We start from the raw sequence: 23868 nt of genomic DNA, 5'->3' as shown, positions 1-23868 counted from the left end.
GGAGAGTGGGGGAAGGGTGGCGGGGCTACAGCAAAGCAAGGGAATAACTGGCAGTGGGGTCGATGAGTCAGCGTTTTCCAAAGTAAATGTCTGCATGAGATTCCTGGAAGTCTTACGAAATGGAGATATGGATTTGGGATTTCTTTTCAATGCTCCTTGATCATGCTGAGAACACTGGGTCTTACATCAGAAAAGCAGGCAGAAGCCTAATGAGTGAGGAGCCATTCCTCTCTCACTGACAGCAATCGTGACTGGGGCAAAAAGGTGTTGAGAGCCCTGTGAAGTGAAGGCAGGAAGTAAGGGACAGTCCCTGCAGGGAATGTTTCCTCCACTAAAGAACAGAGGAAGGTGATTAAGTAAAACCAGGCTTAGTCATTGTTAGAAGGCTCGGAAGCATGCCCAGTGATTACGGTGTGTCTTTGGAAATACTCAGCATGGTAAGTTGAATGATCCAGCTTGAACCTGCTGACATGGGAGGGTGACAAGAATGGACACTGGTACTCTTGTGAGACCAGCCAAGAGTCCACAGAATGTTCCCCATGGAGCACGGGTTTGGGGTCAGGTAACAGCACACTGGACATTGCTATGGTCACATTCCCACCTGCCTGGTGGTGGTTAGATTCTGGAAAGCCATAGAGAAATGCAGCAAGTGGTGATAACCTATCACCTGGCCAATTCTATTTGAGAAAGGGCAAGTCTTAAGAGCTTTGTGGGCTTGGATTTTAATCAAGCAGAAACATAATTCATACCATCAGGATTATATTTTCTACAGTCCTGTGACCAATGTGAATGACATAAGCAAGACTCTCTCTCTCTCTCTCTCTCTCTCTCTCTCTCTCTCTCTCTCTCTCTCTCTCTCTGTGTGTGTGTGTGTGTGTGTGTGTGTGTGTGTGTGTTGGTTTTTTGAGGTAGGGTCTCACTCTAGCCCAGGCTGACATGGAATTCACTATGTAGACTCAGGCTGGCCTTGAATTCACAGTTATCTTCCTACCTCTGCCTCCCGAGTGCTGGGATTAAAGCCACAGTACCTGGCTTGGATAAAGAAGATTTTGTAGCTCCATCTTCACCCTTCTGTCCTGCTAGGGGATGTGAAAATGGCACTGACTGAGCAAGGACAGAGCACATTTGATGACCAAACGACTCAGATTGTGACTGTGATAACTGCCATCTTATTGTTCTTTGTAACCCTTAAGGAGACTCTAGCCTCCAAAATGATTGAAGAGAAAAATCCAGAAAAGAAGTATCCACAAGGTCCACCTAATAAGCCAGAGGCCCTGCACTGAAGGCACCCCTGTCCAGGTGGAGGAAACGAGGGATTGTATAGACAGCATCTGAACAGGTTCAAATAAGAGTGGCCTTCATAGGCCAGCAGAAACATGACCTTACCAGACACTGAGACAACCTCAGGTCATAGACCGCTAACCCTGCTGATTCAGTCTCTGCCAACCATTGACAAACAGCCTCAGTTCATAGACCCAATAAACCTCCTGATTCAATATCTGCCAACCATGGGCAAACATCCTCAGGTCACAGACCCCTAACCCTGGTGATTCAGCCTCTGCCAACCATGGGCAAACATCCTCAGGTCATAGACCCCTAACCCTTCTGATTCAGCCTCTGCCAACCGTGGGCAAACATCCTCAGGTCACAGACCCCTAACCCTGGTGATTCAGCCTCTGCCAACCATGGGCAAACATCCTCAGGTCATAGACCCCTAACCCTTCTGATTCAGCCTCTGCCAACCATGGGTGAACATCCTCAGGTCACAGACCCCTAACCCTGCTGATTCATCCTCTGCCAACCATGGGCGAACATCTTCAGGTCACAGACCTCTAACCCTGCTGATTCAGCCTCTGCCAACCACGGGCGAACATCCTCAGGTCACAGACCCCTAACCCTGCTGATTCAGCCTCTGCCAACCGTGGGCGAACATCCTCAGGTCACAGACCCCCTAACCCTGCTGATTCAGCCTCTGCCAACCATGGGCAAACATCCTCAGGTCACAGATCCCTAACCCTGGTGATTCAGCCTCTGCCAACCATGGGCAAACATCCTCAGGTCATAGACCCCTAACCCTTCTGATTCAGCCTCTGCCAACCATGGGTGAACATCCTCAGGTCACAGACCCCTAACCCTGCTGATTCATCCTCTGCCAACCATGGGCGAACATCTTGAGGTCACAGACCTCTAACCCTGCTGATTCAGCCTCTGCCAACCACGGGCAAACATCCTCAGGTCACAGACCCCTAACCCTTCTGATTCAGCCTCTGCCAACCGTGGGCAAACATCCTCAGGTCACAGACCCCTAACCCTGCTGATTCAGCCTCTGCCAACCGTGGGCAAACATCCTCAGGTCACAGACCCCTAACCCTGCTGATTCATCCTCTGCCAACCACGGGCAAACATCCTCAGGTCACAGACCCCTAACCCTTCTGATTCAGCCTCTGCCAACCATGGGCAAACATCCTCAGGTCACAGACCCCTAATCCTGCTGATTCAGCCTCTGCCAACCACGGGCAAACATCCTCAGGTCACAGACCCCTAACCCTGCTGATTCAGCCTCTGCCAACCATGGGCAAACATCCTCAGGTCACAGACCTCTAACCCTGCTGATTCAGCCTCTGCCAACCATGGGCGAACATCCTCAGGTCATAGACCCCTAACCCTGCTGATTCAGCCTCTGCCAACCATGGGCAAACATCCTCAGGTCACAGGCCCCTAACCCTGCTGATTCAGCCTCTGCCAGCCACGGGCAAACATCCTAAGGTCATAGACCCCTAACCCTTCTGATTCAGCCTCTGCCAACTGTGGGCAAACATCCTCAGGTCACAGATCCCTAACCCTGGTGATTCAGCCTCTGCCAACCGTGGGCGAACATCCTCAGGTCATAGACCCCAAACACTTCTGATTCAGCCTCTGCCAACTGTGGGCAAACATCCTCAGGTCATAGACCCCTAACCCTTCTGATTCAGCCTCTGCCAACCACGGGCAAACATCCTCAGGTCACAGACCCCTAACCCTGCTGATTCAGCCTCTGCCAACCACGGGCAAACATCCTCAGGTCACAGACCCCTAAACCTTCTGATTCAGCCTCTGCCAACCGTGGGCAAACATCCTCAGGTCACAGACCCCTAACCCTGCTGATTCAGCCTCTGCCAACCGTGGGCAAACATCCTCAGGTCACAGACCCCTAACCCTGCTGATTCAGCCTCTGCCAACCATGGGTGAACATCCTCAGGTCACAGACCCCTAACCCTGCTGATTCATCCTCTGCCAACCATGGGCGAACATCTTCAGGTCACAGACCTCTAACCCTGCTGATTCAGCCTCTGCCAACCACGGGCGAACATCCTCAGGTCACAGACCCCTAACCCTGCTGATTCAGCCTCTGCCAACCGTGGGCGAACATCCTCAGGTCACAGACCCCCTAACCCTGCTGATTCAGCCTCTGCCAACCATGGGCAAACATCCTCAGGTCACAGATCCCTAACCCTGGTGATTCAGCCTCTGCCAACCATGGGCAAACATCCTCAGGTCATAGACCCCTAACCCTTCTGATTCAGCCTCTGCCAACCATGGGTGAACATCCTCAGGTCACAGACCCCTAACCCTGCTGATTCATCCTCTGCCAACCATGGGCGAACATCTTGAGGTCACAGACCTCTAACCCTGCTGATTCAGCCTCTGCCAACCACGGGCAAACATCCTCAGGTCACAGACCCCTAACCCTTCTGATTCAGCCTCTGCCAACCGTGGGCAAACATCCTCAGGTCACAGACCCCTAACCCTGCTGATTCAGCCTCTGCCAACCGTGGGCAAACATCCTCAGGTCACAGACCCCTAACCCTGCTGATTCATCCTCTGCCAACCACGGGCAAACATCCTCAGGTCACAGACCCCTAAACCTTCTGATTCAGCCTCTGACAACCGTGGGCGAACATCCTCAGGTCACAGACCCCTAACCCTGCTGATTCAGCCTCTGCCAACCACGGGCAAACATCCTCAGGTCACAGACGCCTAACCCTGCTGATTCAGCCTCTGCCAACCGTGGGCAAACATCCTCAGGTCACAGACCCTCTAACCCTGCTGATTCAGCCTCTGCCAACCATGGGCGAACATCCTCAGGTCACAGACCCCCTAACCCTGCTGATTCAGCCTCTGCCAACCGTGGGCAAACATCCTCAGGTCACAGGCCCCTAACCCTGCTGATTCAGCCTCTGCCAAGCCACGGGCAAACATCCTCAGGTCATAGACCCCTAACCCTTCTGATTCAGCCTCTGCCAACCGTGGGCGAACATCCTCAGGTCACAGACCCCTAACCCTGCTGATTCAGCCTCTGCCAACCATGGGCAAACATCCTAATGTCATAGATCCCTAACCCTTCTGATTCAGCCTCTGCCAACTGTGGGCAAACATCCTCAGGTCACAGACCCCTAACCCTGCTGATTCAGCCTCTGCCAACCGTGGGCAAACATCCTCAGGTCACAGACCCCTAACCCTGCTGATTCAGCCTCTGCCAACCACGGGCAAACATCCTCAGGTCACAGACCCCTAAACCTTCTGATTCAGCCTCTGCCAACCGTGGGCGAACATCCTCAGGTCACAGACCCCTAACCCTGCTGATTCAGCCTCTGCCAACCATGGGCAAACATCCTAAGGTCATAGATCCCTAACAGACCCCCTACCCTGCTGATTCAGCCTCTGCCAACCGTGGGCAAACATCCTCAGGTCACAGACCCCTAACCCTGCTGATTCAGCCTCTGCCAACCACGGGCAAACATCCTCAGGTCACAGACCCCTAAACCTTCTGATTCAGCCTCTGCCAACCGGTGGGCGAACATCCTCAGGTCACAGACCCCTAACCCTGCTGATTCAGCCTCTGCCAACCATGGGCAAACATCCTAAGGTCATAGATCCCTACCCTTCTGATTCAGCCCTCTGCCAACTGTGGGCAAACATCCTCAGGTCACAGACCCCTAACCCTGCTGATTCAGCCTCTGCCAACCGTGGGCAAACATCCTCAGGTCACAGACCCCTAACCCTGCTGATTCAGCCTCTGCCAACCACTGGGCAAACATCCTCAGGTCACAACCCCTAAACCCTTCTGATTCAGCCTCTGCCAACCGTGGGCGAACATCCTCAGGTCACAGACCCCTAACCCTTCTGATTCAGCCTCTGCCAACCATGGGTGAACATCCTCAGGTCACAGACCCCTAACTCTTCTGATTCAGCCTCTGCCAACCGTGGGTAAACATCCTCAGGTCACAGACCCCTAACCCTGCTGATTCAGCCTCTGCCAACCATGGGCAAACATCCTCAGGTCACAGGCCCCTAACCCTGCTGATTCAGCCTCTGCCAGCCACGGGCAAACATCCTCAGGTCATAGACCCCCAACCCTTCTGATTCAGCCTCTGCCAACCATGGGTGAACATCCTCAGGTCACAGACCCCTAACTCTTCTGATTCAGCCTCTGCCAACCGTGGGCAAACATCCTCAGGTCACAGGCCCCTAACCCTGCTGATTCAGCCTCTGCCAACCATGGGCGAACATCCTCAGGTCATAGACCCCAAACCCTGCTGATTCAGCCTCTGCCAACCGTGGGCAAACATCCTTAGGTCACAGACCCCTAACCCTGCTGATTCAGCCTCTGCCAACCCCGGACAAGCACAATATAGGCCCAAGGTTGAGACAGCTTTCAATTATTTCTGTAAGAGAAGTTAAGAGTCTAAATTTAATGTAAAAATATCTTTTAACAAGAAAACCATCAATAAAATCAAACCTATAACACTCCATTTGTAGCAGAATAGACTTCCCTTACTGGCAAGCACAGCGTTGGTGAACTCTAGCTGTATTTTATGTAACTTCAGAGACAGCATGGGGTTTTGCCTGGATTTTTCTTTCAAGTTAGTCTTCCTTTGCAATGTTCTAACTGACTTCTACCTAACATCTTCTGATACTCTTCCCCCACGAGAATGAAATATTCACAAGGACAGAGCCTCCTTGCTCAGTGTTGTGTCCATAACACCCTGACTGTGCCTGGTACACAGTAAACACAGTCAGTAGTTTCTGGTGAATGAGTAGCTGGTTCCTGCCTACCTGAACCAATCCAAGCCAGGCTAAGCTGGGTCCTGGAATCCTGGTTTCAGGGTCTGACATCTAATTCAGTTGTTCCTGAAACTGGTTTGGGACAGAGCCACCAAGAATATTTTTTATTAAACAGCTGAGCAATAAAATACCCCTAATTTACACTTTTAGTTTGTACTTCTGGAATTCAAAAATTTAGCAAGAGGGGGAGGAATAAATATACATCACCCATAGTATACGTTCAGCTGTGATCATGAAAATGTCTACTTACTGTCTGAGACAGTGCAAAGCAAGAGCCTGTGTTAAGGGAGCAGACAGATCAGGACTGTACTTGCTGACATACCGTGCCACCCTAAGCTGTGTTCCTTAAGAAGTCTCTAAGAATTCTGCACAGTGCAAAGCACTAGGAGGGGAAAACCAACCAAAATAAACAAAAGACAAAACAAAAACATGCTTGGAAACTTTTGATGCTTGCTGGAAAAGAAACATTTGAAATCATTTGTGCTCTAAACCAAACACTATGCAATCAGCATCTGAGCTGCATGCAGAGCTGGGGCGCCTGGGCTGGCAGCCCCTGAACAAGGCTCCAGCAATTAGCTGCACGCATGCTCTATGTCACGTGTGCCCAGAGCAAGCAGGTAGGCCAGACACATGCCTTAGTGCCAGCCAATGTGTGAATGCCACACAGAGCTCTCCTCCTCTTCCGTTCTCTGTCTCTCCCTTCAAGTGAGAAAAATACACACATAATTTTAATCACAGTCCAGGCTTTTTATAAAAGCATGAACTTCAAAACTATGTATCTGAAATGTATCTGAAACAAGAACACTTCTTTTAAGGTCAGACTCAGAAATTGTTCAGTGGTCACGGCTTTGATGTGAGCTAGCAGTTCTGGTCCTGCTGGGCATGGCCAGCAGAGACGCTGGCAACCCCCATGGCACCGTCCTCCAGGGCTGCTGTGTCAGGAGACACTCTGGACCGGTTGCTTGGGCAAGCTGTGAGCATGACAGCAGAACCATTTTATTTCTGGGCCCAGTTGCTCAGGAATGAGGCAGCAGACAAAATTCCCCAAACAGCTCTTGTCTGCTAGCTTCTGTGGGTTCCAGATCAACCTACTGTGCACAGAGGGCGAACAGCCTCTGAAAAGTCACCAAGGTTACTGTCTCCTTGTGATGGCCCCTTGACCCTGTCTAGGGCATGAGTCAGCTCCCTGACGGAAGGGCTGGGCCATGCTGTTTTATTTATTCTGGTCTGGGGAAGTTGAGGCAGAGTGATCCCTAACTCAACATGACTTCACATGTAGAGACATTGGTCGCCTATCTCTTCAGAAGTGATTGTAGTAGAGTGGCCTGGGATGCAGGTGCACAAAACAATGGGGGAAAGAAACAGAAGGAAGATGGAGAGGGGAGGAGGAGGGGAACGAGAAGAGAGAGAGAGAGAAAGAGGAGTATGGACGAAGAGAGAGGAGGAGGAAAAGGAAGCAGGAGTGAGTTGGGATAAGGAAAGGAGAGCAACCTGCCTTTCAGTTGAAGTCCCATGTCGGTCAGTGTGGAGAATTAACAAGGGACTGGCTGTCTACTGATGCCCAGATGACAAGCTGTGGGGTTAGTAAAAGCTTCTGAGGATTTGGTCCCATTATGTCAGGAAGACACTGTCACTCAAAACACGACAGAGATAAGGTGATGTCTATGGGAGTCAGATGTCTGAGGATCCACCCCTGTATCTTCTAATGCCTTCTAGATGGAGGTCCTGTCTAGTCTGGGGACATGCTGGGAAGGAAGGAATGAGGTGGAGGAAACTTGGGATCATTTTCAGTTTTGGAAATTTAAACAAGAACACAAAGGTTATGGAGCCACAGACTTCCTTTATCGTATGATTCAGGGCGAAGGAGAACATTCTCTGTTCCGGCAGGTGGACATTCTGCGCTAATGTGCACTGGAACTGAGGGCGTTTGGTGGTAACAGGGCCTGCAAGTGAAACTGCACTACAGATTCAAGTAGAAGGTCAAGGCTTCAGATAATTTTTTTAAAATTTAATGATGAATTAAGTCTTTAAAAAATAATTAATAAATTAATAATTAAAAAATAATTAATTTGGAGTTACTAACAAAACATAAGACTGTTAAAAATGTTTTATCTATAGTTATAACTATTAGATAGTTAACATACACACAATTTCTGTGTTTCAGAATAATAGAGTTGTATGTAAAAAGCATATTTTTAGTAAAGAAAGTTTAAAATAGGACAGGTTTTTAGATGAGAAAGGACTTTGTAAAGTAAGAGTGTTCAACTGGAAATAGAGATGGAGATAAACTAGAAAATTAAGGTATCTTATAAAAGGTTATGAGAGTTGAACTTAAAGAAGGAAACATTGTTATAATAATGTTCATTATTGTTAAAGGGTATTTAATTGCCAAGGTCAAAATTTTAGTACTCTAAAATAAACCAAAACCTGTTTCTTGGTTTAAAACAATAAGGTTTTCTTTTTTGTTAATAACTTAATTAATTTGAGATAGAAAGAGTTGAGAGAAAGAATGGGTCTCTAACCATGACAAAGGAACTCCAGGCACATGCAACCATCTTGAGCACCTGGTTTAATCCCATGCTGGAGAAAGGCTAAAAGCCCGGCATTAGAACAGGAACTTTCCTAGTAGGGAGAGATTTCACACACTCCCAACAGCTTGTCTCCCAGTTAAATTAACATAAACATGTGCTCTGGCTTCTCATGCAGCTCTTCCATAAAAATGTCACACTACTTCAAGAAGGTACGGTAAATCTAGGAGTCTTTTCTACTATGCATCTTTGGTGTACTGAAATGAGTTTTAAATTCAAATTTCAAAAAGTTAAAACAGAGGATAAGTAGTATGCGCAATTGGGCAGTTTTGATCTGGGGGTTTTCTGACTGATCTTGTCCCAGTCCTGGTTTTGCAAGATGGTCCAAAAAGTCCCGATTGCTTGAGGAAATGGACTGGTCTGCTCCAGGGCGAGTCCTTTCCCTCACACAGGGTGATTCTCACCTGAGGGGTGATCTAGCACGATTATCCTAGAGTTCAAAGATTCCAACAATGACTTACCTTGTAGTTTAGAATGCTTCTATGCACAGTTAAACAATAGCGCACAATAAAGATGAACTTCTGTTGATGGGACCAAAGAATTTATTCCTACCACCTACAGATTTCTGAAGGGTCCTATACATGAACTAACAACAAGACATGACGTGGCAGTCCTTTCTTAAAAGTGAGAGGACACTGCCATGTGTGTTGTTTACTTGTGCAGGACTGTGTCACGTGTGCATGTACACGGAGCTTATGAGTGAGAGGACATTACCACGGGTGTTGTTTACTTTTGCAGGGACTCTGTCACGTGTGGATGTCCACAGTGCTCATGAGTGAGAGGACATTACCACGGGTGTTGTTTACTTGTGCAGGGACTCTGTCACGTGTGGATGTCTACAGTGCTCATGAGTGAGAGGACATTACCACGTGTGTTGTCTACTTGTGCAGGGACTGTGTCACGTGTGGATGTCCACAGTGCTCATGAGTGAGAGGACATTACCATGCATGTTGTCTACTTGTGCAGGGACTGTGTCACGTGTGGATGTCCACAGTGCTCATGAGTGAGAGGACATTACCATGCATGTTGTTTACTTGTGCAGGACTCTGTCACGTGTGACTGTCCATGGTGCTCATGAGTGAGAGGACATTACCACGCGTGTTGTTTACTTGTGCAGGGACTCTGTCACGTGTGACTGTCCATGGTGCTCATGAGTGAGAGGACATTACCACGCGTGTTGTTTACTTGTGCAGGGACTGTGTCACGTGTGGATGTCCATGGGGCTCATGAGTGAGAGGACATTACCACGCGTGTTGTTTACTTGTGCAGGGACTCTGTCGCATGAGTGGACAGAAGCCTTCTCCACTCTGACCAAAAGAGCTCATAAAAAATAATTGTTTAAACTATAACTTTAGGTTTCTCAGCCCTACATCCTTAAGAACATCTTAAAGACAAATCTATTTATGCCTTAGAATTGATAAAGGATTTAAAAGTTTTCTTCAAATAAGAAAGCAGGATATAGTGAGTTAGTTTAGGGATAACTTCCAAAAGTAAACAAAGAGTTGGTGAAGGGGAAAAAAAGTTCTTGGTGTTTTAATGGAGAATCTGATTTTTTGTTTTTTTCTTTGTTTTTCTTAAATCTGTTTTTCCCTAAAACCTCACCAGATGGGGTGAATAGGTGCCTTTGGTTTTCTCTCTTCCTCTCTTGGAAGAGGAAGGAATGTAAGAGATTGCTTCTTCCTGAGAACTTGATGTCACCCAGACACCTGGTGTCAGGAGTGAACTGACTAATTCAGCCCCTCACTCCTTAAAAGGCCACTGTCTGGGCCTCTAGAGAAGCTCCCCAGAGAAGCTCCCACTCTCCAGGAACCCTATTGTTGTCTGGTTGAACAGGGGCTTTGTCTTCCTCCTTACACATTCTTGTCAGCTCTGGAAGTCCTACCTAAGTACAAGCACCATGCTAAAGTCTTTCTAAACTTTACCCTTGGGTCTGTGGATTTCCTTTATCAAAATTCCTAAGACAAAAACCTGGGAAGCCGCTGACTCAATGGAAAGTTTGTGTGACTGTTAAGCATCCAGCACCCTGGCTCCTGAGTTACTGCCCAACCAAGAGCCAAGAAAATTCTCTGATACTCTCAAAGACACCTCAGATTCCCGTATCATATCTGGTGTGTAAGCCACAAATATCAAAGGTACACGGTGGCTGACATCCTCAGCATCCAGACCCATGTGGAAGAAGTAGGATCATAATTGGGCAGGAGACTAAGGGAGCAGACTTATCTGCTGGGTCCTAGTGTCTGTCCCCTGGGAGCTGAGAGAATTTCACAGTGGCTAGAGATGCTTGCTCGTGACTGTCATCTGCCTGATGTTTTCTGGTCTGTCTTTTTATTTATTTATTTCTAAATATTCTACTTGTTTATGAGAGGGACAGAGACACAGAGAGGGAGAGAGAGAGAGACAAAGAGAATGAGGGAGAAAATATGGGTGTGCCAAGGGCCTCTAGCCACTGCAAACAAGCTCCAGATGCATGTGTTATCATGTGCACCTGGCTTATGTGGCTTCTGGGGAATTGAACTTGGGCCCATAGGGTTCGCAGGCAAGCTAAGCCATCTCTCCAATCTCCAAAGTGAAACTTTTTGGTATGGGGTAGGGTTATGGGGGTGTTCAAGGTAGGGCTTTGCTCTAGCTCAGCCTGACTTGGAATTCACTATGTAGTCTCAGAGTGGCCTTGAACTCACACCAATCCTCCTACCTTGGCCTCTTGAGTGCTGGGATTTAAGGTATGTGCTACATGCCCTGATTCTGGTCTGCCTTATTGTACACTTTTGTTCTCTGTGCTTCACGTGGCTTTCCTAATCTAGATAGCCTAACCAATTTAAATGAGGAATTCAGCCTGAGTGTTAGGTGCTTACATTCTAAAATATTACAGGCTCAACCCACAAGTGTGTTGAGACCCTTCCCTGTCTCATGTAGGTATTAGAACTATTTGGCTTCCTTGACATATAAGGCTTAATATGTATTCCAGAGATTTTTCTTCTTGACAATACTGCTTGAAAGGCTCAGACACTTTTAGAGGTTAAATGTGTGAATGTGTGGCTAAGACATATTTTAAGAGCCATAAGCATGTCTCCAAATGAAGTATAAGAGACACCTTTGGTGTAGGGGTTTGAACAATTTTGAAAGAGATCAGTCATGGGTGTGACACAGACAAACTAAAATCATCTACACACAACAGAGAAAGAGGTTATCTATATCGTAGAGCATTAATACGAAGTCACCATGCTTAGGGAATGGTTAAATCTGTCCTGTAGATTCGACTCCCACTCATTGTTACTAGATGGTCCAATATGTTGTCTTTTGTTTTATAGGTGGGTAGTCATGTGTCCTTAGCTTAGGCTTCTCTGGATTGTGTCCTCATCTATTGGGCTTAAATATGATCTAGAAAATGTCTTCTGTGCAGGCCTTCTTTGCTTGAAGACACAGAAGATGCCATAGCACCTCAGCACTCTGGGCTGTCGTGGGATCATATGCCCTGACTTCTGGCTGGGGGAAGGATCCTGAGGCACCCAGACACTTGCTTTTCTAACTAAACAAAAGTGCCGCACTGGGCTATTGAGACTTTAAATCAGGGTCAATATGTTAAGATTTTCACCCAGCCTCTCTTGCTTTTTCTACCTAAAAATAATATAATAAATTATATTAATAAAATTTTATGTGCTGTTTAAAAGACTGGCTGGATTCTGCGAAGGATGATCACTCTCCTAGCTCAGACCTCAAGCAGATTTAACTCCTGTGTCCTCCAGACCCTCCTGCTGAGATTGGCTCTAACAAGCAAAAGGAGAATGACAGCATACAAAGGGCTCTGGTTTTCTACATGTATTTTCCACTTATCCAAGATCACCAAAGCCCAATCATGTCTGTTAGAATGCAATTCTCAGACCTGTGTGGGATAGAAAAGGCATGAAAGAGCCCTTGTAAAATACAAGTGGCATGTTTAACAATAATCTCAATTTGTTACATGACATCATGAATGTAATTTAGATTCAACTCTTTTATTTTTTGTTTATTTTTATTTTATTTTATTTATTTTTTTATATATTTGAGAGCAACAGACAGAGAGAGAGAAAGAGGCAGAGAGAGAATAGGTGCACCAGGGCCTCCAGCCACTGCAAACAAACTCCAGATGCACGCGTCACCTTGTGCATCTGGCTTAGGTGGGTCCTGGGGAATTGAGCTTTGAACCAGGGTCCTTAGAATTCACAGGCAAACACTTAACCACTAAGCCATCTCTCCAGCCCCAGATTCAACTCTTTAATCAGTTAATAAATTCTTTTTGTCAAGGTTGAAATTCAGTTCACTGGTATTAATCTGCTCATAACAGTTATACACACTAGCTTTAAAGTATTAATCAAGATAGCTGTGTTTATCTGTCAGGCTTTTCACTATTGGAGAAACTGAGTCTTAATATCCAGATTTATTTATTACTTGCCAATGTGCCTTTAAGTGTCACATCTAAGAATCCTAATTATGCTACTGGGTTTACATTTTATTCAAGAAATAATTTAATAGATAATCATTCACCATGACTTTTGCTCTTAGAAAACTAGGAAGACTGCTCCATGTTCCAATGACCGCTGTGCTTTTCCAACTGTGAACTATGTTGAGGGGCCTCCATTAACATTTCTTGAGTTAACACCAAATTACCACGCTAGAATCTACTGTTTGCAAACAATGCTGACACCATTTAGGCATACACTGTTGGCTAGCTTGTGTAGGCTTCATTATTTTAATAGTTCTGGATAACAAGAATGCTGAAGCATAAAATTGATATGATAATCAAAGTGACCACTAAAAATGTCCATAAGTACATGGATGTATTTTAAGCTGGTGTTACTTCATGAGATGAATATTTTATGCTTTTTCCTTTTAAAACAGAAAGAGTTGTTCATGCTTGCTGAAACAGTAGTTCTTTTTAGAAGTTCTTACGGCTGGAAACAATGCTAAACATTAACTGTGCTTTTTAAGTTGTCTTTAAAGACTTAATTAAAAGGTTAAAAATTTAGATTCTTATTATGACGGCATGTTTAACACATCACTTGCTTTAGGTTTGTTGATAGAACACAGGACTGTAAAGAGTTTTAGCTGTGGTTACAACTGTCAGACGCTTAGGGTATAGTCTAAGTGATTTCTGTTCAGCGGTGTTATAAACAAAAGGTGAAGAAAGAGAGTTGGTATAAAAGATTGTGAAAGGAGTTTTCTGCCTGATGATAAAAGTCATTATTATTTCTCCCATCTCAAGTTTGGGCTCTCCAATGGCATCTTTCTGCATGCCCCACAAAGGAGGCGTCACAGGAGAGTGATGAGACACTTCTCAACCTCATGGCACCGGAGTCGCCCTTCTTCTTACCTCACCTGGGGCATCGTGTCCCTTCCCCATCTCCCTCTAAGAACAGACCTACAGGTCACAGAGATTACTGGGAGTCAATTGCCTTTATGTGAGGTAGTTATCTTTGGAGATTACAATTCAAGTTCCATTGGAGACCCTCTCCCTCCTGAAGGATATTAGGGATCACCTTGGTTTTATGTATCCCAGACAACAAAACATAGGTCAATTTAAGACATAACCATGCCAGAAGAGAAGGGCCCTGTCCCTTTAACATGTGACAATTGCTGACCAGGTTAGGACAGGACTAGTGTACCTTAAAGAATGGAGCTATCAGAGGTATATTTTTAGGTTAGATGAGAATTACGGTTTCCAATATTCCTTCTGGTTCCCCACTGGACTGCCTCTTAAAAACTGGGACAAGATAGACCTTCACAGTCTCAAAAATAAAGGCATCAATATTCTTTACCACTCATGACTGGCCTGAAATACCCTCTGGGAGATAAGGAAACCTGGCCCTCTTGAAGGGACTCTTAATTAAATACCACATTTCAGTTAGACTTGCTTTGTAGGAGGCAAGAGAAATTGGCTGAGGTCTCTCTATGTCAGACTTTTTCTATTTCCAAGGCCATTCATAGCCAGCCATTGCTGTATGTTGGACCCTCAGACTTCTCAACTTTCTGATAGACAGAAAGTTTCAAAGCCCAGGACAAAGCTATGCCAATACAATGTATAATATTTGACACTGGGCCAGAGAGATGGCTGAGTGGTTAAAGATACTTGCTTAAAAACCCTGCTGGCCTCAGTCCACTTCTCCAGTCACCCACAGAAAGCCAGACAGGCATTCATGTGCAGCAGCAAGAGGCCATGATGCACGTGTGCACATATACAAACAAATAAATAAAAAATTAAAAAATCTGGACTGATTTTGTCAGGGAAGACTGGGCCGTTTAGTAGAGAGATGACAAGGCCCATTGTCTCCTGATCGCTCCCTGGGGCCCTGCAGAATCTTGGAAATCATGGGATTCTGATGTTTGTGGCTCTCTGAATATGGACAGATTTAATGCTGCATATATATTTCTGATGATTCTGAAAAGGTTACATTTGCCTCACAAGGTCTACGAAACCAGACTCTGACCATGTGAGACACCATTGTGCCATTTGGTGAACAGCTCCAGAGATGGATTTCTGGCTCTTCATGGCAAGAGAGAACAGTGCTCATAATTTCTGGAAATAGTAATTCTGTTAATTTTTGGATCTGTAGGCTCAACTTCTGTTTTAACTTTATCTCCTCTCACAGTCAGTTCACATTCAGATAGATCTGCGACACTTTAACTCTATCTACCCGGGTCCTCTGATTGTCCTCCAAGGCCCGAACGTCTATAAGAATGAGAACCTTTAAAGAGTCCCAATTTTCTCAGCATCCATTTTCCCATGACTCATTTTATTCTCTCTCCCCAACATTTTTATTTAGGGCTGTCTTTTCATACTGTTCTAATGCACTTTGGGGATCCCTCAGGTAGACCCACTGGAGAGGGACCTCAGTGAAGTTGCGCCTCTGTCCTGATCTTTGTTGATAGGGGGACACCAGATGAACTATTTGGTGCTTTAAAGAGACTTCCTAGAGAACCTCTCCAGACAAAGACCAAACACAGAGGTCCCGAGGGCAGGTGGAGCTCAGCGTGCTATGCTGTGGGGAAACCCTCAGCACAGTTCAGCTCGTTCCAGAGGGGAAGGCTGGGTGGGGTGTGCAGGAGCCGAGCACAGTGGAGCTGAAGTGTGCTGATGTCACACAGGAGGTGCGGTGGAGACTCTCAATAAGGAAAAGGGACACTTAAGGTCACTGCACCGCAGCACGGGACTCGGCGCTTCCTGAACCCAACACGTAGTCATCTCCTGCTCTAGGGATGCCAGAACCCACGAGGGAAGCAAGTTTCTGTTTGTGAGCTGCTGGCAATGCCCTCCAGCGGAGGAGAAGGGCGTGTGGCCTCCCCTCCTCTAGCTGCGGGGTGCCACCACTCTCTCTGAACAGGAGAACTTTCTTCTCCTTCCTACAAGGACTAGATGGGGGCTGGCACATTTCCAAAGAACTGCACACTGAGAGCTTCTACTTTTATTTTTAAGCAAGGGCCTTACTCAGTGGCTGGCCACGGGGCTGTTTCTAGAGCAGTCCAAGGGCCCGGTGGTCAAGGGCTCCAGCTCGGACACTGGATCACACAGAAGCCCTGCCTCTCACTCACCAGCTGGGAGACTGTGGAGTGGTCACTCCATTCGGTGGCCCAGCTCCTTCACACACCCACCGTGAGTAGGTAATAGCCGTGCCCGCTGGCAGGAGACAGCACACAGGGGAGCATGCAGCACAGACCACGGCACTCCGCGAGGGGCAGGGCGCGCTCTGGCTCTCGGAAGCCAGGGTCACCCCGCGAGGAAGTGACACGGGAAGAGGAAGGCATTTGACAGGAAGTCAGAGGGGAGCTGACCCAAAGCATCTTCCAGGGAAAGCCACTCAGAAAAAAGCCGGAAGTCCCATTCTATTGTGGCTCCTAGAGGCTCTGAGTGAGGAAGAAAGATAACTTACTGCCTGGAGGCATATTCCATGTCCTCATCAAGGCTGATGTAATTACCCATCGCCCAGTGAAGCCCATGGCTGTGATTTTGAAGAGGTCTTCACAGGGCATTTTACTCCAGCAAAAATTCACTTGATACAACCGCACATACAAATCACAAAAGGACTTAACATGCAAAGGACATCATCTCAAGATGGAGCACAGTCGGATTGGGGGGTGCAGGCGGTGGGAGGGGTGAGTGGTGAATCTCAAAGGTGGGGCTTGCATTGGAGGCAATTCTGGGCTGAGCAATCTCAATGGGTTCTGGGCTGAGGCACATTCCATTATGAGTGGAGGGGATATAATGGAATGACATGGATGGTTTCTTATAATCAGAAAAGCACACTGACCTTCACACTACACAGGTGCAGCAGCATAATGACCCACCGCGTGTATGCGCATCAATTCCTGGGGAAGAGGCCAATGAGGTTAGCTCAGCTTGTATCCCAAGCAAAGGACATAAATGACATTACCCACACAGAGACCATGTCCTCCCCTCCCCCACCAAGGCCCTTGGCATAGGCAAGAGACATCTGAAAGAATGCAAAAAAAAAGTCACCCAATGATCATACTCTTTTGATAACGTAGACAGACTATGGCAAGCAACCTTATGCTATGTCATACAGCATTTGATTTTGATTCTGACACGTAACTTTAAGGACTAAGAATCACAGGCCTAGAGTTCTGAGAGAAAGGGGAAGTGTTTTCCTCTCAGTCCTCTGACGAAACTCCAGAAAAAAAAAAATCCTCCAGTATGTACCAGTCATAAGACCTCCTCACCACAAATGAACTGCATGTATAATTAAAGGCTACAAACATAACTGCCTTTATCAGGCATGTACTCAGATATGAAGGATTAGGTAAGGATCACTCGCCCCTTCCACGAATGGTCTCATGGAGCCCTAGGGGCCTCCACGTCCAGCAACTTGGCCTTGCTACCACTCCGCCATGAGCAGCCAGACCCAAACTGAACACAGAAGACGGGAACAGAGAGTGCAAAGGTTTAGAAATGACGGCTGGGGACTGGAGGGATGGCTGAGTGGTTGCCCACAAAGCCAAAGGAGCCTGGTTTGATTCCCCAGGCCCCACGTAAGCCAGATGCACAAGGGGGCACATGCATCTGGAGTTCCTTTACAGCAGCTAGTGGCCCTGGTGTGCCCATTCTCTCTCTATCTGCCCCCCACCATCTCTCTCTGCTTATTCTCTCTCTCAAATAAATAAATTAAAATTTTAAAAAAACAACAGATGATGAATGGCAGTCTTGTTTGGCTTTCCTAGAAAGATGTAAAAAACATGTACACTCATCTCAAATTTTAAAAAGGAACCAACATTTCACCCACATATTACATAAGAAAAACATCCTAGAAAGGGGTGTTGAAAGGGTATAGGAGCCAGAGGGAGGGTTGGAGTGTAGCCGAGCTGCTTTCTTGGGTGTGTCCTGACACGGCCGTCATGAAACAGAGCTGCTGTTCTGAACGGTGTTTCTTTGGAAAACCCTGCAGCCCCGGCAGTGAGACAGGCAGAGCAATATAGCGGATACCTAGACCTGTGGTAGCGAGGCTCTGAACACTGCTCCTGGAGGGAGGGGAGGGGACGGAAGGAGGGAGGGGAGGAAGGGAGGAGAGAGGAGGGAAGGGAGGAGGGAGGTAACAAGACTCTCATCAGAGATTCTGGTCATTCATCTCTCTTGCCTCAGCTTCACACAATCCCACCTTGGCTGACATGGTCTAGGGCACTTCTGTCCATAGACCGCCAAAGGTGGACTTGGAGTGGAAATTTTAGGTGGTGCAGCTGCCCACAATCTCATTTATTTGTCAAACTAGACTTAACAGAATTATTCTTTGGTCGACAGCCGCTTCAAGTCACATAACAGAAGGGAGATGCCAAACTCCAGAATCCCAGTCCCACAAGCACAGCCCCTTTTGTCCACGGAGACAGCCCCGCCCAGCATTCATCATCTGAAGAGCATTTTCGGGGTATCTGACCCACCAGGGGTGTGAAAGCAGGACTAGCCTGCGCACGCATCCGCATGTGCTGAGCCCCAGTGCCCCACACCAGACCCCCATGAGAGGCAAACTGAGCTTGGCTGCATGGGTTTTAAATGAGCTAGATATATTTTTTTTTCTTTTTAAGGATGAGAAAACTACATTTGCCAGGTTCATAAAACGGTTTCTGTTGCAAGACACCAGCGACTTTCTGCGAGCTTGTCACTAGGTCTCGTTTGTGTCACGGGTGTGACAAAAGGTGTGGATAGCATGCTGGAAAAAATGACAAGTCTGCCTGGCATGGTGGCACATACCTTTAATCCTAGCAGTTGGGAGGCAGGAGGATTGCTGTGAGTTCCAGGCCAGCTTGGACTACGGAATGAGTTCCACGTCAGCCTGAGCTAGAGTAAGACTCTATCTTAAGAAAACTGAAAGGAAAAAAAAAAAAAAAAGGAACTGGCTTCACGTTGGAAACTTGCTCAAGATACTAACACTAACACTAATACTATTACTAATACTAATACTGATACTGATACTGATACTAATGCCTGGGTTCTTACTGGTCTTGTTTGTCCCAATCTGCTTTCTTCCAGCAGTTTCTTAATACTACCATATTTTCATAAGTACAATTAACTAGCACACAACCTTGTGCATTGTTGTCAGCGGGTTTATTTTTTCAGATGTTCCTTCATGTTCCAGTCTCTGGTGACATCCTCTCTTGTCAATAATCCAGATTTTCATGCACCTTCACTTCTAGTGATCACCCCAATTTTCAAAAAAAGTGGCCTTGACAAAGAGAGCAGGCTTGATTTGGGAGCAAAGCTGGTGGGATATTCCTTTTTTATATGCTTATTTATTTATTTTTTCAAGGAAGGGTTTCACTCTAGCACAGGCTGACCTGGAATTCAACTTTGCAATCTCAGGGTGCCCTCAAGCTCACAGCAATCCTCCTACCTCTGCCTCCCAAGCGCAGGGATTATTTTCATGTAGTTACATATTTCTGCAATTATTTAGCATGTCCACAACTGAACAACAATATACATAGGGAACCTACGGCTGGTATAACTTTAAACTACAAAGTTCCCTAAATGCTCCATGCAACAATTCTCTCCCAACATGATGGACCCTTCCCACTCTCGGAACCATAGGTTCTTAAGTGATCAGTTTGTTCCTAGAGGAACAGTTCTGACCCTGTGCGCGGCTGTGCAGTATCAACGTCACGGCCTGTGTGGTGGCTCTCCTCTCCCTAGCGCCTCCTTCCTCGACGCCATTCTGTGCCGCAGAGAGACAAAGGCAGAATGACGAGTCGAACTGACCGGGGCTGATGATGACAAGGCTAGCCGGATTCTCGGCCCTTCCCCGAGGCCAGTTCATCTGCACCATGAGCTGTGGCCTCTCTTCCCCACTTCCATCCCTCTCAAGCCTGTGATTTCTTGTCATCCAGCCCTGGGGAGTTTGCTTTTTATTCGCTAACTCCCAAAGTACATCTGTGATGAGGAAACACTCATAATAGAACTCTGTACTTGAATAATTCCACAACACAGCTGTCTTCTAAGAATAGTAGTCAATCCTGGGGTGTTATCATTAAAAACAGACTTCAGTGACAGTCTATCAAAACATTTTCCTTGTATAAAAATCAACGTGATAAGGCAAAATTATGAATTATACAATGCAGAAGGGCTTACCTCTGTCTCCAGGAGCTAGGGGCTGGCTTACTTCTACTTGTTAAAGTGTCTTATCAAAGTTTCCCATCATGGACATTATAACAAATTGGTCTTATTCAGTAATATTGTTTTTTTCAATTCTCTAAGTGGCAAAAGGAAAACTGGCAAACTCCGTTTCTGCCTTTCTCTCCTAACTATGAAATTCCTAGTTTTGTAAGTTAATATTCAAAGCCTTTTCATGTAGGACACACAAAGTCTTGCAACTTGTAACACATAGTTTCCTTTTCTTTTCCTTCCTTCCTTCCTTCCTTCCTTCCTTTCTTTCTTTCTTTTTTTTTTTCTTTTTCTTTTTTTTTTTTTTGAGGTAAGGTCTCACTCTAGCTCAGGCTGACTATGTAGTCTCAGGGTGGCTTTGAACTCATGGCAATCCTCCTACCTCTGCCTCCCAAGTGCTGGGATTAAAGGCGTGCACCACCATGCCCGGATTCCTTTTCTTTTTTTAAGAATTCAAACTGTTCTCTGAAATTATCCTGGATTTAGCCCAAAGGATGCCATTCTTCCTGTAGAGAAGGTTTTCTGTGTCCTTCTTTCAGAATCTTTTTGCCAGCCTGACCCTGGGAAGTAGGCATTGTCTTTAAACACACTCCCTGGTCTAGGGTTCAGGCCGAGGCAATGGGATCCCGGCTGCATCTTCTGTGGGAAGACGCTGCTCTTCCTCGGTAGCCGCCTCTTTGAGCCAGGGAGGACCCTGAGGACTGCCTCCCACATAAGCAGACAGGGCGCCCCACTTCTTCCTGCCAGTCCCCAGGGGAAGAGCTCTGGACGCCTCCCCTCTGGATCTGCCACCTCCAGGTGAGGATTCCACAGTTCACGCCAGCCCAGGGCCTCCAGTACAGGTGTGCTGTGGCCAGGCTTCAGAGGAACTACAGACAGTCCCGGACTAAGATGGGTCAATTTAGGACTATCAGCCACGGTGCAAAAGCAATAAACGTTCATCATAAAGCGTAGCTCCAGTGTTGGCTTTGATCATTTCCCTGGCTTGTGACAGACCACCCCCGGTGATGGCGAGCAGCAAAACACAGCTGAGGTGGCCACAAGGTAAGCAAGGCACAGCGCGCGGTGCTGCTAAGCTGTGATGTTCAGTAGCAGAGTGAATGCCTGCTCTGCTTAGCACACTTTCCAGCTAGTTAGGATGGATTCTTGAGCATATAATTCCAGGGTGAGTGGAAAGAATCAAGGGCAGCTAAGACTGGAGTGAAGACGATGAGTAAGGCAGGTATTGAGGTATTGGTACCCTTTGTTGGCTCTTAGCTCACTTGTGGCCTGCACAAGGCCCAGACCTTTAAAAATTACATGTGCACATATTTCCTTCCAGGGCCTATGTGGAGGGGGATTTTCATGAATTACCTTATTCAACCGTACACCATGTACCAGGCACTGCAGACAAAGCAGTGTCCGAGTGAGTGGCCCAGACAGCCGGCTCCAGAGGAAGAATTCCTGCGCTACCGTGCCTAGCTCTGAGAGCGGAAAATTTTAAGAAGAAACAACAAACGAAAATCAAAATGTTAAGATGTGAAGAAGATGAAAATTTTCTTTGATCTCCAGGAATTCTGTCATAGATAAGAAGACTTTGAATAAAGACAAGGAAAAAAAGAGAAAAAAGTCATTTACGTGTGTGCAAGGAATGAGAATTCCCGGCATTGTGAAATACAAGTACAGAGGTCCTGAGGCAGGAAGGCACCTGGGTCTCTTTAGAAAGAGAGAAGAGGCCAGTGTGTCTGATCAAAGAAATTTGGAAGAGAGAGACCAGTAAGAATTAAAGTTGGAGTTAAGCCGGGCGTGGTGGTGCACACCTTTAATCCCAGCACTCGGGAGGCAGAGATAGGAGGATTGCCGTGAGTTCGAGGCCACCCTGAGACCCCACAGTGAATTCCAGGTAAGCCTGGGCTAGAGTGAGGCCCTACCTCAAAAATAAAAATATAAAAAAAGTTGGAGCTAAAACCAGAGTCCAGATCGTGCTAGTTTTCCAGTTCATAGAGGGATTCTGGTGATCCAGGTAAGGCAGTAAGAAGTCATGGAGAACGCTGGGTGAGAAGTGCCATGACCTGGTTAACACTGATCAGCTAGACTTTGATTTCTGTTTTAAGAATATACTGAAAGGAGGGCAAGGGAGAAAGTTGAAAGACATTTGTAAGAAGTCAAGCCAAACAGAAACCTGAGTTCAAGTTTTATACTACTGTTTTCTGTCACTGGCATTTAAATCATGCATTATAAATTCTTCTAGCAATATATTTCTTGAAGCCTTGTCAACAAATACCCTATTTTGACAAAATCTAAGAATAAATTCTCTGTCCCACAGTTATACCACAATTATATAAAGATGAGTTTTTCAAATGCAGTTCTAAACGGGATTGTTGCATGATTTTTAATTGTATACCTCATGGTTGGCTAATGGAATCAGTGGAATAAGAATTAACCAATTCACTTACATGACATTGCCTAATATACAAAGCAATTTGACACATTAATTATAATTGAATCTGCAGGAGTCATATTAGCTGAAGTGAATTACTTAGGAGTGTTTCCAGAGAGTGATCAGGCAAAGTGAGTCTAGTTTCACATCTTTATGTGTGGCATTAGATGGGCTTAGCTGCTTTTCTTTGAAGACAGGCAGTTTGGGGCTTATTCAACCAGGACTCCTCCTGTTCTACAAGAGCTCTGCATTCTTTCCTTCTCTATAATACTCTACAACAAAATCTGAGATTCAGAAAATAGGCAATATTTGTTAATTTCTAAAAACAATTAGCTAAACCTGAGTCAGAGAAAAGACAGCTTCTTAATCTGGCCCCACTGCCGCTGAAACCTCCGGAGCGGGAAGGGCTCCCAGCCGAGGGCTTCCCGGAACAGATGAGCCTTCTCTACCTTCCCTGCACAGGACACCTTGAACGGACGGGCGGCTGTCTGCAGCCAGGGTCACTCACTTTAGTGTAATGGGACAGAGGGCAAGTCATCTGAACTGTTAAGTTCACCTGTGACTTGTACTTGGCATTAGAACACATTTGGATCTGACCTACGGACGTGGGTGTGTCATCGTGGGCATTCCTTAAAATATGACTTAGGAGGAAAATCGAGACTGCCCAGCAGCCCTAAACCTGCAAGGTTCTTCACCCTCACTCATACTTTGACCCAAAAAGCAGCGTCCCATGACCATGTGAAGCCAAGAAAACTGCCTCCTAATGGTGATCACACTTTGCCTGAAGGGCAAACAGGTCCATCTAAGTGAGGTGACATCTAATACAAATAAAAGACTTAGTTGAACAGAAAATTTGAACTGGCGATGTAACTTAATGGTATAGTGCTTGCTTCAGACGTATGAGACTCTTAGTTCAATTCCCAGCACCAAACAAACAAACAAAGGAAAAAGAGGAAGAAACATTACCAGTCACACAAACAAGATTTGTCACCACTAACCAAGCACCAACCACCACAAAAGAAATGACAACCTAAACAAGCGGATTGGCACACTGCTGTGACAGCACTGCCTTTAATAAGCACAAATTAAGCTTTAAAATTTTATTTATTTACTTTTTTTGTTCA

General features: G+C 46.3%; 1 protein-coding gene across 2 annotated transcripts in view; it reads right to left on the bottom strand.

Annotated features, from left to right (window-relative positions):
* Hecw1 (HECT, C2 and WW domain containing E3 ubiquitin protein ligase 1) overlaps window positions 1-23868 on the bottom strand; it is a 290938-nt gene that overhangs the window by 183174 nt on the left and 83896 nt on the right. The window contains exon 2 of one of the 2 annotated variants that reach the window (XM_045136063.1): window positions 16973-17030. The exons of the other annotated variant lie outside the window; for it this stretch is intronic. Within the exon in view, the coding sequence (XP_044991998.1) occupies window positions 16973-16999 (27 nt within the window). The 5' untranslated portion in view covers window positions 17000-17030. The remainder of the gene's footprint in view (window positions 1-16972; window positions 17031-23868) is intronic. 2 annotated transcript variants of the gene reach the window in all.

Source organism: Jaculus jaculus, chromosome 16, assembly GCF_020740685.1.
Source record: "Jaculus jaculus isolate mJacJac1 chromosome 16, mJacJac1.mat.Y.cur, whole genome shotgun sequence".
Classification (NCBI taxonomy): Eukaryota; Metazoa; Chordata; class Mammalia; order Rodentia; family Dipodidae; genus Jaculus; species Jaculus jaculus.
Note: the sequence above shows the minus strand (reverse complement) of the source record. Positions and strands in the feature narration are given on the sequence as shown.